General features: G+C 38.8%; 1 protein-coding gene across 3 annotated transcripts in view; it reads right to left on the reverse strand.

Annotated features, from left to right (window-relative positions):
• Positions 1-15,815, reverse strand: part of mctp2b (multiple C2 domains, transmembrane 2b) — a 30,153-nt gene continuing 14,338 nt past the window's right edge. For 2 of the 3 annotated variants that reach the window (XM_008310783.3, XM_025055839.1), the window contains 17 exons: positions 15,037-15,151; positions 14,841-14,873; positions 13,722-13,892; positions 13,082-13,212; positions 12,654-12,840; positions 11,575-11,668; positions 11,357-11,459; positions 11,055-11,157; positions 10,520-10,621; positions 10,343-10,417; positions 9,147-9,266; positions 5,677-5,790; positions 4,203-4,244; positions 2,380-2,489; positions 2,044-2,153; positions 1,589-1,686; positions 1-848 (listed from right to left, as the gene is read on the reverse strand). In XM_008310783.3, coding sequence (XP_008309005.1) covers positions 801-848; positions 1,589-1,686; positions 2,044-2,153; positions 2,380-2,489; positions 4,203-4,244; positions 5,677-5,790; positions 9,147-9,266; positions 10,343-10,417; positions 10,520-10,621; positions 11,055-11,157; positions 11,357-11,459; positions 11,575-11,668; positions 12,654-12,840; positions 13,082-13,212; positions 13,722-13,892; positions 14,841-14,873; positions 15,037-15,151 — 1,756 coding nt within the window. In that variant the 3' untranslated portion in view covers positions 1-800. The remainder of the gene's footprint in view (positions 849-1,588; positions 1,687-2,043; positions 2,154-2,379; positions 2,490-4,202; positions 4,245-5,676; positions 5,791-9,146; positions 9,267-10,342; positions 10,418-10,519; positions 10,622-11,054; positions 11,158-11,356; positions 11,460-11,574; positions 11,669-12,653; positions 12,841-13,081; positions 13,213-13,721; positions 13,893-14,840; positions 14,874-15,036; positions 15,152-15,815) is intronic. The other variant, XM_008310785.3, reaches the window with a different exon arrangement.

Here is a 15,815-nt window from a genome sequence, read left to right on the forward strand (position 1 = left end):
GGACCGTGTGTGTGTGTGTGTTTATTGCTGGTAGCACTGAAGCAGAGTCTTAATCAGTAGCTGTAAGATACGGATGATAAAGTACAGAACGCCCTGTGTGTGTAGGATGAATGGAATCATAGAAGTGGAAACAACTACTCACCTGTTCATGTAAACATCAAAATATTTTTGTCATTTTGGCGACTAGTCAGTCAGGACTGTCTGAGCCCAGCACGTGTGTTTATAAAAGTGACAGTAACTCATTCTCTATAATATGTCGATGTGTTACAGATTTAAACTGGAACATTTACCTGATGTTTAAAATGTAAAAAAACAAAAAACAAAAAAAAAACCAAAAAAAAAACACAAAAACATTTCTAAGAAAAAGGTTTCTGGTAATAATTAAAATTACTTTTCTAATGGTGACTATTTTTTATAGTTACACTATTGTTATATTTGTAATTGTACAGGAAATTATATATAAAATATACACTTAGAATTTTTACATACCCGTCACGCACACTCTCACTATTTTACATTATTTTCTTTTAAAATAGACTGTACATACATTAAAACACCAGAAATATTTGGAGAAAAATATAACCAATTGCTCAAGAAATGCACATCAGACATGTCAGTAAAAAAAGTGGTTAAATAATCTCTCCTTCAAGAGTCTTTAACCCAGATGCTTATGGTTGGAAGGTGCTTTGGTGCTAAAGAGTTAGGATTCAAACCAACACAACCCCGTGAAACGTGGAGAGCGGCGCTCGGCAGACGTTGAACAGACCACCGGACGCGGCCGCAGCAGCGTCGGCGCACGTTCACTGTGCTTTTTTCCTTTTGTTGCTTCTGATCTCACTGTACTGAACCTGTAACGGATGAGAGTTTGTCACTACATTCATGAAAAAAAAAACCCCATCAACCATAGAGAAAGAACACATTTTCTCCACTCATATACAGGTGCTTCTATACAATTTCCACTGAAAAAAAACCCCAAGGTGTGGAATGACAAGTATATCGAGTGCGAGGACTGCGGTTCACGACAGCAGCGGTCAGTAGTGTGACCAGTGAGTTAAACAAAGAGAGCCATGTCTGTCACAGAAGAGGGACGGGACAATAAGGGGTCAAACAGCTTAGAGAGAGTAGAACGGCCACAAAGGGTGAGGATGAGAGGGGACTGTATAAAGAGAGGGGAGAAAAGGGAGAGCCAGACAAAGAAGCACAGCTGGAAGCAGAAACTATATCGCAGTTTGATTTGATTTCTGTGTCAGCAGTTAGATTTGGTGAATGATCATTTTATACGTTGATGTGAGTTTCAGGGAGACTCTCTGCTCATGCTGAGTTCAAACGGGGGAGAGGAGAGGAGAGGAGAGAGGAGCAGCGTCCGCCGTATCAGCCTGGGAAAAGCCCCGTGCTGCAGAGACCTCCACCAGGGATGTATCGTGACCAAAACACAACTGAAATTATACAGGGGGGCTACGTAATTATACAGATGAAGCTAATTATACATATGAGAGCGCCGAATGCCTGGGAGTTGTTGTGGTAAAATGCAAAACTAGCGGGCTCTGGGATTTCGGGCTTCCTGGACGCTTGATCCGGCAGGGCTTACCTTCTGCACGTCGGAAGGCACCCTCGACAGGAAATCAAGCACTTCATTGTTGTTGATGGCGTACGGGTTCCGTAATTTCTTGGTGAATTTATTGATGCCTAAAACACAGATTCACACCAACATATTATTAACAGTAGTCTGTTGTGGCTGCACACGTTGTTTCCACACAAACAGCTGCAGAGCAGCAGCCAGCTGCTGTCTAAGAATCATTACCCACAGTGCCACTTGTGTGTGTCGCTGCCTTGTTTTACTTTCACTTTACAAAGTGCAGGGTGGTGCAGTGTATCGACACGTTTTTAGAACAGAATGCAAGCTTTTTTTTTTTTTTTTTTTAAAGAAAGATATGCTGGTTTATGTGAAGAGTTTATTGTTTAAACCATAAAATAAAAAGCTGGAGTTCAAGAGCAAAAAAATATTTTATATAAAAACACAAGCAAACAGATCAGAATACTTACCCCAAAGTAAAACTATGTAGCGTATGGGTATGAAGTATGTCAGCACTGCTGCAATGGCAAACACCAGGAGAGCCAGGCCGGACAGGAACGGCACGGACCAGTTAAACGTGCTGTCAAATTAAAGGCAGAGACAGCAGCTGGTGACAGGCAGAAGTTCACAGTCGGACCTAAATTACACTGACGGGAAATGAGCGAACGAGCCTCTATTCTGTTGTTGACCAGCGTCGAATGCACTGCATACTAAAATACTGGCTGTGTAATCATTTTAGCTCTCTGACGCTGCAATAAAATATTGAATAAAAGGTTAAAAAAAAAAAAAACATCTGTTGTCCTTACTTTTTTATCCTTTCCCCAAAAGAAGCGATTCCATCCAGCAGGTTCTGAAGTGTGATGATGGTTTCCTGCACCATGTGGATTTTCTCCATCAACCCTTTTTTCTCCGACTCCTGCAACGCAGTAAACAGCACATTCCTGTCGGCACACACTCAATAACTCACTTTCTGTTTCTGTGTTTGCAGGTCTTTTCAGGAGAAGGTCACTCAGTGGAAAAAAAAGAGACAATTTTTGACAATTTTTTTCTAAAAAAAAAAGAAAAGACACAAAAGTCTTTTTTTTTTTTAACTTGGACACAAATGTTTCATCAGTTTAGTAACTGGTAAAAATAATCATAGAAAATAAAATAAATAAATAAAATAGTTTGTTTTTACACCAATTGAGTAAAATTTTTTTATAATTGTGATTAGTGATAATTAGCAATAAAAGTACTTTTTTAGTAGTCCTAAGCTGTGACTTAGCATTAAAGTTACTTATGGCAAACTGTGATCAATTAATTTTTTGTTATAAATTAAAGTTTGATTCACTGAAATGGTTTCCTTGAAACAAAAAAAACCCCATAAATATCTTGATTTTTTTTCCCCCAAACACAGTAAAACTAAAGTAAAACTGGTTTTAAGTTCAGGTGATTTGTCAGCTCAGCCTAAAAACCAACCGAGCTCCTAGTGATTTATTTTGAGAAAATGTCAAGGCCACAGGTTTGATCTCTGCAACACTTAAAGATAATGGCCACCGCAGCCGCTGAGAAAGAAACCAAAACAGTGGAACAGCCTCATTCATCGTCGCTCTGGACAAGAGCGTCTGCTCAGGCAGAGGCTGGACGCGTCTTTTTGAAGTGGAAGCTCTTCATAGTAAGACTGGACTTCACATTATGAAAGAAAAGGAATAGTCCAGGCCCCACGAGAGACAGACAGCTTTAACATAAACAGAGGACAGCAGATTTGTCTGAAGATGGCAGTGGTCAGAGCCAGACTTCAGACGGAGACACGGCCACATCAAACGCAGAGGAGGGTTATGGGACTAGAGAAAGGAAATGGGTCTGTGGGGACGTTGTGTTGCCAGTGATGGTTGTTGAGGGAGTATTTCTGGCCAAAGTCATGGTTTTTGTCACTATGTGATTTCTATGATGTGTGTTCACTTGGACTCCTGGCTGGGAGCCATCAGGACTCTGCAGACGAGCCTGGGAAAAGATGTGCGCCTGGGATGAAAACCTGGAGTACGGCAGATGCGCAGCCGCCATCAGTCAGAGAGATAATTCAGTGTCACCTCAGTCCAAAATACATCATCGCACTGAAGCACTTTAGCCATTTTAGGGTCATGTTCCCACTGGAACCGGCAGGAGACCCGCTTTATATCAGCCCGACGCCGGCCCTTTAAAACATTTACAACAAACCGCTGCCGCTCTGAAGAAATATTTCAGTGACTGAAAGCATTGTAACTTTTAACACAAACTTTTAGAAAGAGCTTTGAAAAACCATGTCTAAGTGCTGTCATTAGTTCCATATTGATGGTATTATATGGTGAGTTAAGCTGAGGGACTTTCCCAAAAGCAGCAGCAGCTTTCTCCACACCCCTCTATTAGCATTTGAATGTGTTGTGACATGTGGAAACAGGTCTGTGAGGTCTTTATTAAGCCCGACCACAAGTTCACAAAGAAATACAACTCACTGCTGGCAGGAATCAAAATGCGTCAGATTTAGTTGTGAATAAGGAGCTTAAGAAAAAAAAGACTATTGGTCACAGACAGACACCTTTCTCGGCAGGAAACAGAGTCGGGGGAAAAAAAAAAAGTAGAAAAAAAATAAACAGCCGGCGCATGATCTTACCTTCTCGTCATCATCATCTTCGTCCCCCACATCCATGTTGTCCTGAAACAAAAGGGAATTGACTTGTGACGTGTGAATCAACTTCTGTCGTTAGCGGTCACTAACTTTAGAGTCAGAGTCACTGCTGCACATTATTTTACTGATGGAGTCTTTAAAACAACAACGTATGTGACTCAGTTATTTGATGGAGACTTTAAAACAACAACGTATGTGACTCAGAAATAACAACAGAATAATGTCCAGAGTCACATACTCTGTGGATAAAAATAATATCCACAGAATAATGGTTTATTGTACAATTTTAGTTTTAATTTCAAACAAAAGCCAACAAGAGCCGACAAAAAAATGTGAAATAAAAATGTGAAATAAACAATCTGAACTTTAACATCTGTCAAATTAAGATGACGCTAAAGGGCTAATTTTGTAGAGGGTCAAATATTATAAGAGCCAAAGACAAGTATTTACATTTACAGTTGACAGAAGAAAAGTAAGAAAAATAATTGTATAACTGAGTAATCATCAAAAAGCATTAAGAAAACATGTCAAAAGTGAATAAATTGACAATAGGTTTTAGAATAAAAGATAGCTAAAATAAAAAAAGGATAACTTTTACCCAATCGTAGCTTTAAATGTAGCGATAAATATTTATTCAATTTTAAACATTAAATTATTTGCAAAAATATATATATATATAATCGATTTTTTCTTCTATTTTTTAAGCATTTCAATATATGGCTAAACATTACATAAATATACTGCATATATATGTGTGTATATTTTTGTATGTGTGTAAATGTACATATATATGTTTCTCATTTTATAGTTAGTAAAAATGTAAATTTGTATATTCAATTTACTGTTTATTTAAATTTAGTTGAGTGTTATGAGACCAGAACTGTGTGTATATGTGTATGTATGTATGTATATATATATATATATATATATGTATATATATATATATAAATAAATAAATAAATAAATATATTGGACTACACTGTATAGAAAACCTCCACAAAAATGAAGAAAAAAGCAGCACTGGGGGGAAAAAAAGAGCATAGAAAATTACAACCTTTTCATATGAGAGTGTTGAAAACTTCAGGGAGGACACAGGACAGGGAACAAAGAGGACAAGTGGACAGCAGAAGAAGAAGGACGAGTTGAAGAAGGACAAGCACTGAAAAAATAAGCTCTGAACATAATCACATGGTGATTCACACCGTGTTCACTCAGTTTTCTATGCTTCTGCATGAGAACTTTATTTTTATTATTGTGTCTTATATGCAGGGGTGCAGATAGTTTATTTATTATATGTACATTTTCTTTTAGAAATATAGCAGCCTTTTAACCAGGGTGGTAAAATGTAGTTGAAATGTGTTGTGTTTAAATGTAATACAGAAAAAAATGGAAGCAGGAAGAACAAGTGTCTCAGGAGTTCAGCGCTCTGACAAAGAGAGGAGTCGCTCTTCACACTCACCAGATCGTGGCTGTCTTGACCAGAACGGATCAAGGCGTAGTTTCTCACGATGAGCAAAACCAGGAAGGCGGGCAGCATGTAAAACTCCCAGTACCACACTGTCACGACAAACACCTACAGACAGACAGACAGACAGACGGACAGACAGACAGATGGAGCAGAGGTCAGCACAAATAGTCACACTTAGATATTTCTTATAATTACACCTTCTCAACAAGCTAAAGGTTGAGCCTCTCTAACACAGACCACGTGGTCACTGCTCCTTCTCTACATCCCTGTCATCGCTGACATTAACCACATAAATGGTTAACGTTGAGCACATCACGGTGGACCACACAATTCACAGCAGCCACCAAAGCCTCCCTGTGTGTGTTGGTGTGTGTGTGAGTTTGTCATCAGCATCCATAATGACACTTGTGATGCACATTCCACCTGTGTTCTGCTGAAAAGGAACGACAGAATTAAGAAATATGGCGTGTGATGTCTCGACCGCTCGGCTAAATGGCTCCATAAAATAATCCTGTCAGAGCGGCGGCGTTGGCCGCAGTGGCAGCACGCCAAGAGGCATAGGAGAGGGGAGCAGTTTACAGGTTTTTAAATGCTAATAAAAATAGAAGTGAACATCTGGTAAAGACATTGCTCTCCTCTGTTGCACCCAGTGACATAAGAGATGGCGGATCGCTCCCCCCTGCTCTAACACCACTCACACCAGCAGCTCTAAAAGTGCAAAAAGCCAAGCAGGCTCCTGTCTGTGTTAATACGGGCCAATAACAAAGGACTGTGAGAGGAGGAGGAGGAGGAGGAACAAGTCCTCGGTGACAGGGACACGGTATATTAGTGGGGACTGGGCTTGGACATGGGGGAAAAAGCCAAGTCACGCTTTTGTGGAAATGTATACTTTGGCTATAAAGATGGTGATAAGTGCAGTTAGAGAGGCGTCACACGGACTTCAACAGGAAGAAAGAGGATCCAGATCAAAGAGGATAAGAAGGAATAAGAAAAAAAAACTGCAGTTAATTTAATTTAAAAGCAGTAAAATTATCTATGGCTGATTGTGTCTTGTTTTTTCTCACTCAGTGAAATCATGACTGGAATCCAAATAATTACAGAGAACTAGGAAATGCTACATGGAACTTCCTTTAGGACAAGAACACATTAGTGATCGCAGTTTTTTATATTTTTAAAAAGAAAAAAAAATTGGTATTGATTTTAATCTTCATTTATCAAACTAAAGACCAAGTAAAAGGCTCTAGTGTTTGAGCAAAACAAATTTGCTAAACATTTGCTAAATTAAAAATAATTTTGAAAGTAACAGCAAATACTGTCCAGAAAATGCTGGGACAGATTCATATAAGACTATTTTCGATTATTTTGAATATTTACGAGTATTTTCGTGTGGTTTTTCTCCAATTTTCCAGCAAGATCTAAACTGCAGGCAGGTCCGTCAGTCACATCCACTCCATGTTTACAAAGCCACACTTTTGTTTTTTTAAAAAAAAATCTTACTTCACATTTAAATATTATCTCTGTCCTCTGATCTGTTACTAAAACTTCAGTCAAAAAACAAGACTTTTTTTGGTAGCAGTTTTCAGGAAGTCTAAACTTTAGCTGGTCAACACTGGAGTATAAACAGAGACAGAGCTGGAAGTGACGTCCGCTGCTGTGTGTTGGGTTTTCTTTGTTTCTCGTCTTGTGCATCGTTCTATTTTAGGCAACCCTCTCTTTTTGTTGGAGAGCGAGCATGCCAAAATAATTTTAAAAAATAATCTTTTTGGTGTTGCTGCTGCTGAATTCTAAACAAACAGTTTTAATGTTACAGTTAAAATAACTATATATATTTCAAGATCATCCACATTGTTTAAGCAGCAAACTCTAATTCTGAAACTTCTAACGAGTGTGGTTGTTTTTAGCCACTCTTATCTCGCGTGCCGCTGTTTAACTTTCAATGATTTATAATTTTGCCATCATGCGTCCTCATCAGCTCCTCTTTTTTTTTCCCATTTCCTTGAAATGTATTTCACGGGAACAAGGCTATAATTAAAAAAAACAAAACAGAACAGAGACAGTCATGTGAAGCTGATGTGTCATACATGTGTGGTGAAGCACTGACAGCGAACGTCTCACGGTGTTAAGGTACACCTGTTAAGATACCACAGCTTTCTGCATAATGGTTTTTTTAACAGACATTGTCTCCTGTGATGTGAAATGAACCTTTGATTCTTTACTGCTATGTGCTTGTTTCAAGGAGCCATCTTTTTCTTCTCCTCCTCTCCTGGGACTTAAAAAAGCTGGTAGAATTAGTGTGAAATCAAGAGTACAGATGGTGCTGTATTTCAAACCCCGGGATGTAGTGGGAGGATGTGTATGTGTGTGTGTGTATGTGTGTGTGTGTTGTCTGCTCGCTAAATGCTTGCATGATTTTTTTTTTTTTTTTCCATTTTGGCTGAGTTGTCGGGCAAAAACAACAACATACTCCCTAATAATTATTAAATATTATAGAAACAGAGATGGGGGTGGAACCGGTTATTATTCAAATGCAATATCCCGATAATAATCTGTGATCAAATAAAACCTAGAGACATCAACCACGGTTTATAGCATTAGACGGATGGCGACCCGGATTAAGAACCGCTGACTCCTCTTCCCTCACCCTGGACCGCGCAGTCTCTAAAAAAGCAAAAAAAAAGTTGTACGGAATAATAAACAAGCGACTAAACTTTGCCATTGGCTTCAGTTGAGACAACAGATCTGTGCTGCAGATCATGTTTTCACAGCAAATTGAACCAACTGTACTATTGGCTGGCTTACAGTAGCACTTCACAAGTCCAAGAGGAAAATCTTCACACGCTGAGGAAAAGCTTTAATGCCATCTACAGGACGTCAGCTGTAAAAACAAAAGGAACTCTGAATGACCTTGATTGCTACGCATGTGTAAAGCGCATCTCGCTGTGTGTGTGTGTGGTTTGGACAGACCTACAGTTGGAAGAGAAGAATGTCAAAAAGATCATCTCCCGTTTCCAATTGCAAAGGGCTTTGCTTCTGTTTTTGCACTTGTACTGAACAATGGACTGATGGAGAATCTGCCTTATCTCTGAAGAGCTTTTTAATTGGACTTTTGTTGGCATAATGGGGGGCTGAATCACACTGAGCACAGATTGGACAGTGGGTTAATGAGTTGTCAGGGAAGTAGAACAAAAATAGACCATCTCAACTCCACTGGGACTCTTCTCTCGGCAGCTGAGGCTTAACACTGCTCCAACGGCACACACATCTCTGAGAACGTCCACTCTAGAGCGAGTGCGCGGCCAAGCCTGTGTTTCTACTGAGCCCAACGCTGCATTGATTAGAATTCTCACTGGGAGAGTTCAGGCGAGAGTTGACCGGGGCTGGGCTCTCCCTCCGCAGCCTTGGAGGGAGAACAGAGAGTGGAGCTGCGAATAGTATGATGATAAGCAGTAAATGCACTTCACCAGGAAAGCCAGCAGGCTCCTCTGAACGCTCTCCCACTGGAAGCAGCTTTTGATGTACTGCAGAGTTGACATGATAGCCCTGTACAGTGTCTGAACACGCAGCACGTTCCTGGCGAGAGCCTGAAAGATACACATTACAAACATGCAAAACATAAATATTATAACGGTATGTTTAAAACATGAATAATAAAACACTTAATGGGGTTTAGACTTTTTTTTTGTGCCAAGCAAAAAAAAAAAACATCCCGAGGTCAACCAGTGAAACAATGTCGGAGTAGCTAGCATGTTCTGGCGCAGGCTGCCGCGGTCACTGGGCGAAAAAATGTCAGTAATCTGACCTGATTACTGTCAAGCAAGACTTTCAACATTTAAACAAACCGAAATGCTGCACATTACATCTGAATCCATCTGAGTGAAAGCCAATTTTGGTGTTAGTGAGCGACGTATTGTCTGGCAACAATGAGTCTTTGTGCGGAGAACAGACAGTCAGGCACCCTGTGTCACAGCCTGTCATGCACACTGTAGTTCAAACTCATGTAGAACAGTGGACAAGAGCTCAGTCACAGTAGGGGTCAATTAAAGCTCAATTCAACTAATTCAGGAGAAGTCCTGCTCAGTACGAGGATGGCGATAGAGAGATAAATCAGGCAAAGAAAACAGTCAAATATGGTTCATTTGCTTCTCTCCCTTCAAGGCGCAGAGAAAAATCTCACATTGACTATGTGAGAAAAAAAAAATATTGTTGGGAAAAAGAAAAAAAAACAAACTCTGCAGGGTTTTTATTATTTCAGTCGCCTTGAAAGTTTAGGGATATGATATGAAAAGTTTTGGGTTTTGGGTTTCTATACAAACAAACTTTGAACATTTTCAGCAACTTTTATTATGAAATTGAACTGTGTAATTATGTGGAAAATATTCTATACAAACAAACTTTGAACATTTTAATTTAATACATTATTAAAGACTGGTTCGAGAGCTACAGGCTGTGGGAAAGGATAATATAAATAAACTGCAAAATGTTTTGTTTTGGAAAATATAGGTTTTTTTAAATGAAAAAAAGTTAATGTATTTACAGGTCCCTATCAAATATAATAATTAATGACCTAAACTAAATAATTCAAACTGTATAAAAAAAATACATTATTACAATTTTTGTTTCTCAATTTAAACACCAAAAATGAACGTGATCAACACACCTTTTTGGAAAACTTGGGATTGTCCTCCACAAACGTTCTCTCTTTGGGCTGGAAGGTTCTTATACCTGCTCTGACCTGTGAAGAAAAAGAAGAAGAAGAAGTGCATCAATGAGGAACAAACAGAACCAGGTCTATAATTCATGTCCACCATATTCAGATGACCCGACTCATACTCACAGGGTTAAAAATAACCTCCAGCTCTAAAGTGATGCTCCCTTTTGACAGATCGCTTAAGTCCTCTTTCTTCAGAGGGAAGGCGATCTGTTGCCCCCTATGGATCTGCAAGACAAAAACAAGGTCACGGGCTGAACCCAAACACCAGTGACTCTGGAACTCACACGTACTTAAAGTCTGCTGTGGTAATAATTGATAATTAAGATAATAATAATAAAATAATAATAATTATAATAGAACATGCTGCTGTTTGAAGGAATGTCTCAAAAACCTTAATCACAACATGTAATTTAATAAGGAACATTTACAAACGATTAGTCTTTGATTGAAAGGTGAACACAGCCAGATATTTATTTACATCCGAGAATAAATTGTAAACGTATTGCAAATTATATTCCTTCATTTTATAATTGCAGTTGTTTTGTTTTGTTTTTTTTATTTGTGTCTTTGTGTTTTAGTGTAAAGTGCAGCGATATTTAGTTGTAAAGATGTGCTTTTGTAAATAGAACAGGATCAGGGATGGTGAGGGAGTCCGTACCAAGAGCAGAGGAATGGCCACTTTCCCCAGGAAGTCTGGCGCTTTATCGCCGTCGTCGTCAAAGATAGTCACCACCAGGGCATCATGGATGTCTTTGATAGGACTGCAGAGCAGAAAAAACAGGACATGTCGCTCATAATGGCATCAAACAGTTTCTATTATTTGTAGTATCTATCACAGCAGATTCATTTATACTTGATTATGTGATGTACAGAGTGATTTCAACTGTGTTTACAGCACCCACTGGTGGAAGCTGCTAGCTCTGTGTTTATAAAAGAAAAGAAAAAGCAAGTCAAACTGACAATGTGAAGACCGTGTTCCACTCTGGGTTGAGGGTCTTGTAGACGATGTGGGTCTGAAGTCGGTCGTTTCCCAGCTCCAGCACACAGAACGGGTCGCTCTTGCCTACAAAAGACAACACAACATGGCGTTCAACACATTTTCTGTCATTAGCCGTTCCTGAATAAAAAAAACAAAACACATCACCAGTGAAGGAGAATCCATCTGTGTGACTAATTACCATTTAAATCAGCAGCCAGCAGATCTACAGCTTTAAGGACCTTGACTTGAAGGAACCCAACATCATTTAGGTTTTTCAGTGAACTTTTCAAACTCTGCGGGAGGAACACACAAGCGTTAAGAAAATATTTATAGCAGAAATATAATCCAAGACATTTACAAAACTTTGTAGTTAATTAATTTGATTTAGAAAATATTGTGCTACATTTTAAGACGTGTGGGGAATATATTAGTTTATACTGCAGATAAATGATTACATTAAAAAATGTAAACATCGTGAGCAAACTAAAAAACTTTTAATACCTTTAAAAAATCCTACTTTATAAGATTAGTTACTCTATAATTTAGTCATGATAGTAATGTGAACAATAATAAATTATAAAAAAAAATCAAATCATGTAAATGTTTTGGTTTATGTAACATATTTGCCTTCTTTTGTTTCAAAGAGTTAAATAAACCAGAAACCAGTGATTAACAAATCAGTCAATGTGCTAATAAGCTAATTATAATGTTTATATGATGTTATAAACAGTTAAATAAACCAGTGATTAACAAATCGGTCAATGTGCTAATAAACTAATTATAATGTTTATATGATGTTATATAAACTCTCTTAATTAATGATAACCATTGATTATTTTTGACACATTAACAAAAACCAGGAACTACTGCCACAAATCGTTTTTTAACTGGCACCTTTTTTACATTCACTACGGCCCCTCACGTCCAGGAAATGCAGACCAATAACATGTACTCTTTGTTGTCACATGATGTCATACTTAGCCAATTATCTCAGTGACAAAATAGAGTCGCTTGCGCCCTGTAATTCCCTGTAATCCGTGCAGACCTATACTGCCACCTCGTGGTTGTTAAACAGAACACTGCTTTTCGTCGCTTATAAACAATAAAGTCCTTGTTTACTTCTTCTAATATGGACACCAGTTCAGCACTTTTAGATGGAATGATATTCTATTGTTTATGTAAATAAAATGAAATTGCAAATAGACTAAATATTACATAAAATAGACTGTTTGGCAACAACAAACCAAAAAAAACAAAAAACGGTTTAGTATCATTTACATAGTTTTCCAGCTGGATCTGCTGCTCCTGTGGTTCGTCCAGAGGTGCAGCACAGACATCAGAGATGGAGACGCCTCTGCAGGGGTTCACGGTGAGCAGGAAAACCAAACTTCCACGTCCGTGATTCAGAGAGTGGTTGTACACCTGTCTCTCATTTAACGGGACAGTGGACAGGTCCACTTCACACCTGTGCACAAAATGAAACTTAATAACAAAGTGCATGCAAACATAAATAAATACAGAGTACTTAAAAAAAAGCAACACAAGTGAATAAAAGCTATTTAGACTAATCTCATCTTACATACCACATATTTATTTCTTTGTCTAAACTAAAGTTTTAGTGGATATTTTCTCGCGTCTCTAAACCAAACCTTCAGTGTGAAGTAATAAGTGTATGATATATATATCAGAGGTGAGGTCTGACTCACGTTCCCAGACACTCCTCAGGTCTTCGTCCTTCCTTGGACCAGAGCTCAACCTCCAGGATGTGTGGACTGTCTATAAACATGTTAAAGCTGAACTTCTCCCTCCACTGAGGGCTGGCCACTTTACAGTGATTCTACATGAAGGGAAAAAAACATGTATATGAATTAAATAGTCAAAAAATCACGAGGTTTAGAAAAGTAGATACGACACTAAAAAACACAGACAAAAATTCACATTTATATTCAGAATCTCAAACACACTCTCCTGACAAAATAACTTTTAAAATGATCATTTTTCTTTGTTAAATGTAACATATTTGAGCAGATGCTTTTAGACACCGCCTTCTCCAGTTGAGTTGAGCAAAGGTTAAGTGTGTGAAAATTACTGCATACAGAAAGACAAATATTTCAACCAATACTTATGTTAGTACAACTGTTTAAAGACAGATCCTTTTTGTGTTTGTCATGGCAGAAAAGATTGTTCATGAAGAATATGACATTTGAAAAGCATCAACAACACTTCTAAAACATCCTAAACCAAATTATTAGGTTTAAAAAGCAAAGACATGAAGGCAATAACAGGACAAATTAAAAGAAATTGCAGGATGTAAATAGCTTCTTTTTTTTTTTGCTCATCCAATACCTTGCTTTTGTATCGCTGGTCTCCCAGTTTGAAGCGAACAAAGAGCTGACCTCCCTGAGAGTCCATCTGCAGATCCTGGCCTTCAACCAGAGTCACTGACACAACAGACGTCCACAACTGACTCTTCTTCAGTGTCTCCGACAGACGCTGGTGTGGAGAGGAACCTCCGGACTGGACGGGAAAAAGGAAAAGGGAAAATATTCAAGCAAATATACATTAAAAGTTTCCAATCACCTTCTCCCTGGAAAAAAAGTTAACTATCCAAATGTAACTATAAAAAAGTAACAGGACTGTGAGTTACATACACATCTTTTTGATACTTAAAAAGATTAAAAAGCCAAGTTGATAAAATAAACTGACAGTTAAGTTTATCAGGCTGATTGGGTTTCACTTTGGAAAAAAAATGGTATAAACCAGAGTCGTGTGCGTGACTCAGCTCTGCCTCGTGAAGGACCACAAAAAATATTAGGTATTAAGGTTAATAAGTTACACTGCGTGCACTTGGCAGTGGTGCGCGATAAAGGAAGCCAAAACATGTATGTCGTAGGTCATGCAGACAGCTTCCAAACAAAGTCAGTGGCCGTAACTCACAGGGTGACACAACTGTCAACAGTTCACAGACGAGGGCTGAGCAGAGACATGTGGTGCTGGGGCGGCCGCAGCGTCTAATGAAATAACTGTCACTCTACCCTTGAGAGAGATTCATGCACGGGAGACGTCGGCGGCGTTTCCAGACAACAGTGATTAAAGCGGAGAACAAACATACATCCAGCAGCTGTTCAGTGGGAAAACAACTAATCAGTGAAACAGCACATCTGTCAAAACTCCATAGTGAAGTGTTTATTTCTCACTAACAGTTGTCAACAAAAACAGCCCGACGTTTCATTCCACCTCAATTATTATTCAAATGTCCTTCCCTTTAGCTAAAGAAGACGTAAAACTGGAAATATTTTTTAGAGACAGGAAAATACATATTTTTTTATTTACTCTTAATAATTAATGATTTCATTTTGAGTTGATTAAATATCAATATTAATCAAGTCTGTTTATAAAAATGTATTGATGTCCCTTTGGACGTGTAGTGATTAGAAGCATTAGTTTCCCTGACTCATGTCTTACCCTACTACTTCGTTTTCGTATTTGGGGCCACCTCTGCCAACAGGAGCATGCGTGTTAGATGCAGAATAAAAAAAAAAACAAAACTGTGGTTAGTACACAGTTACACACAAACACGTAACAACATAATGTGCACTGAACATGCAAACGTTGTGAACAAGCATGCAGTGGTTTGACAGCGTAGGACGTGTGGCCATACTTGGCCTTTTCTACTGTCCCCATCTCTGACTGAGAGACTCATGTCCAGCAGCACGTGGCCCATGTCGTCCTCCAGGCTGTTGGGGTCGTCCAAGCGCAGGGAGAGCTTGTTCACTCTGGGAGAGAGGAGTCAGATTGAGTCAATGTCAGAAGGAGGTCGCAGGGAGTTCTCAAAGACCTTATCTGGTAGTGATCTGGTGACCGTGACGCCAGGGTTTAATCTGTGGTCAGGGTGGAGCCTTGCTATTCCTGAAAGATTAACTAATGAACTAACAGTAATTCTAATTTGACTACTGGAGTGGTAGGCCCAATACTTTATTCAAATACAAATGAAATGCATTATTGGTGTTTAAGCTTTACTCACTTTCTGTTCAGCTAACCCCTGTTCTCAATGTCAAGAAGAAGTGAGAAGAAGATAAAACCAGCTTCAGGTCTTTTTAATGCTCAGTTTCCTCATTGTGGTTCAGGTTCAGGTTGAGCTCAAACCTATAGTTTCTCTTCCAACCTGGTGAAGTGTCAGCATTGGTATTCATTATCAGCAAGTAAACAACAGTAAATCACTGGTACTTGTACTGGTTCTGACCTGATCACATGCAGATGCGGGACAGTTTGGATGAACTAGTGAAGAATAAAGTTGAAGACAGAACGTGTGAAACAAAGCTGCGTGTCTTTCTATAATCAGCACTGATTAAGGTCTCAACTCGAGGTAATTACAGTGTTAATGCTTCCTCAGATTAGACAAAGGAAAATTGGCCAGTGATCGTGTCTCCTCATTGGACA

Source organism: Cynoglossus semilaevis, chromosome 5 (assembly GCF_000523025.1).
Source record: "Cynoglossus semilaevis isolate Cse_v1.0 chromosome 5, Cse_v1.0, whole genome shotgun sequence".
In the NCBI taxonomy this organism is placed as follows: domain Eukaryota; kingdom Metazoa; phylum Chordata; class Actinopteri; order Pleuronectiformes; family Cynoglossidae; genus Cynoglossus; species Cynoglossus semilaevis.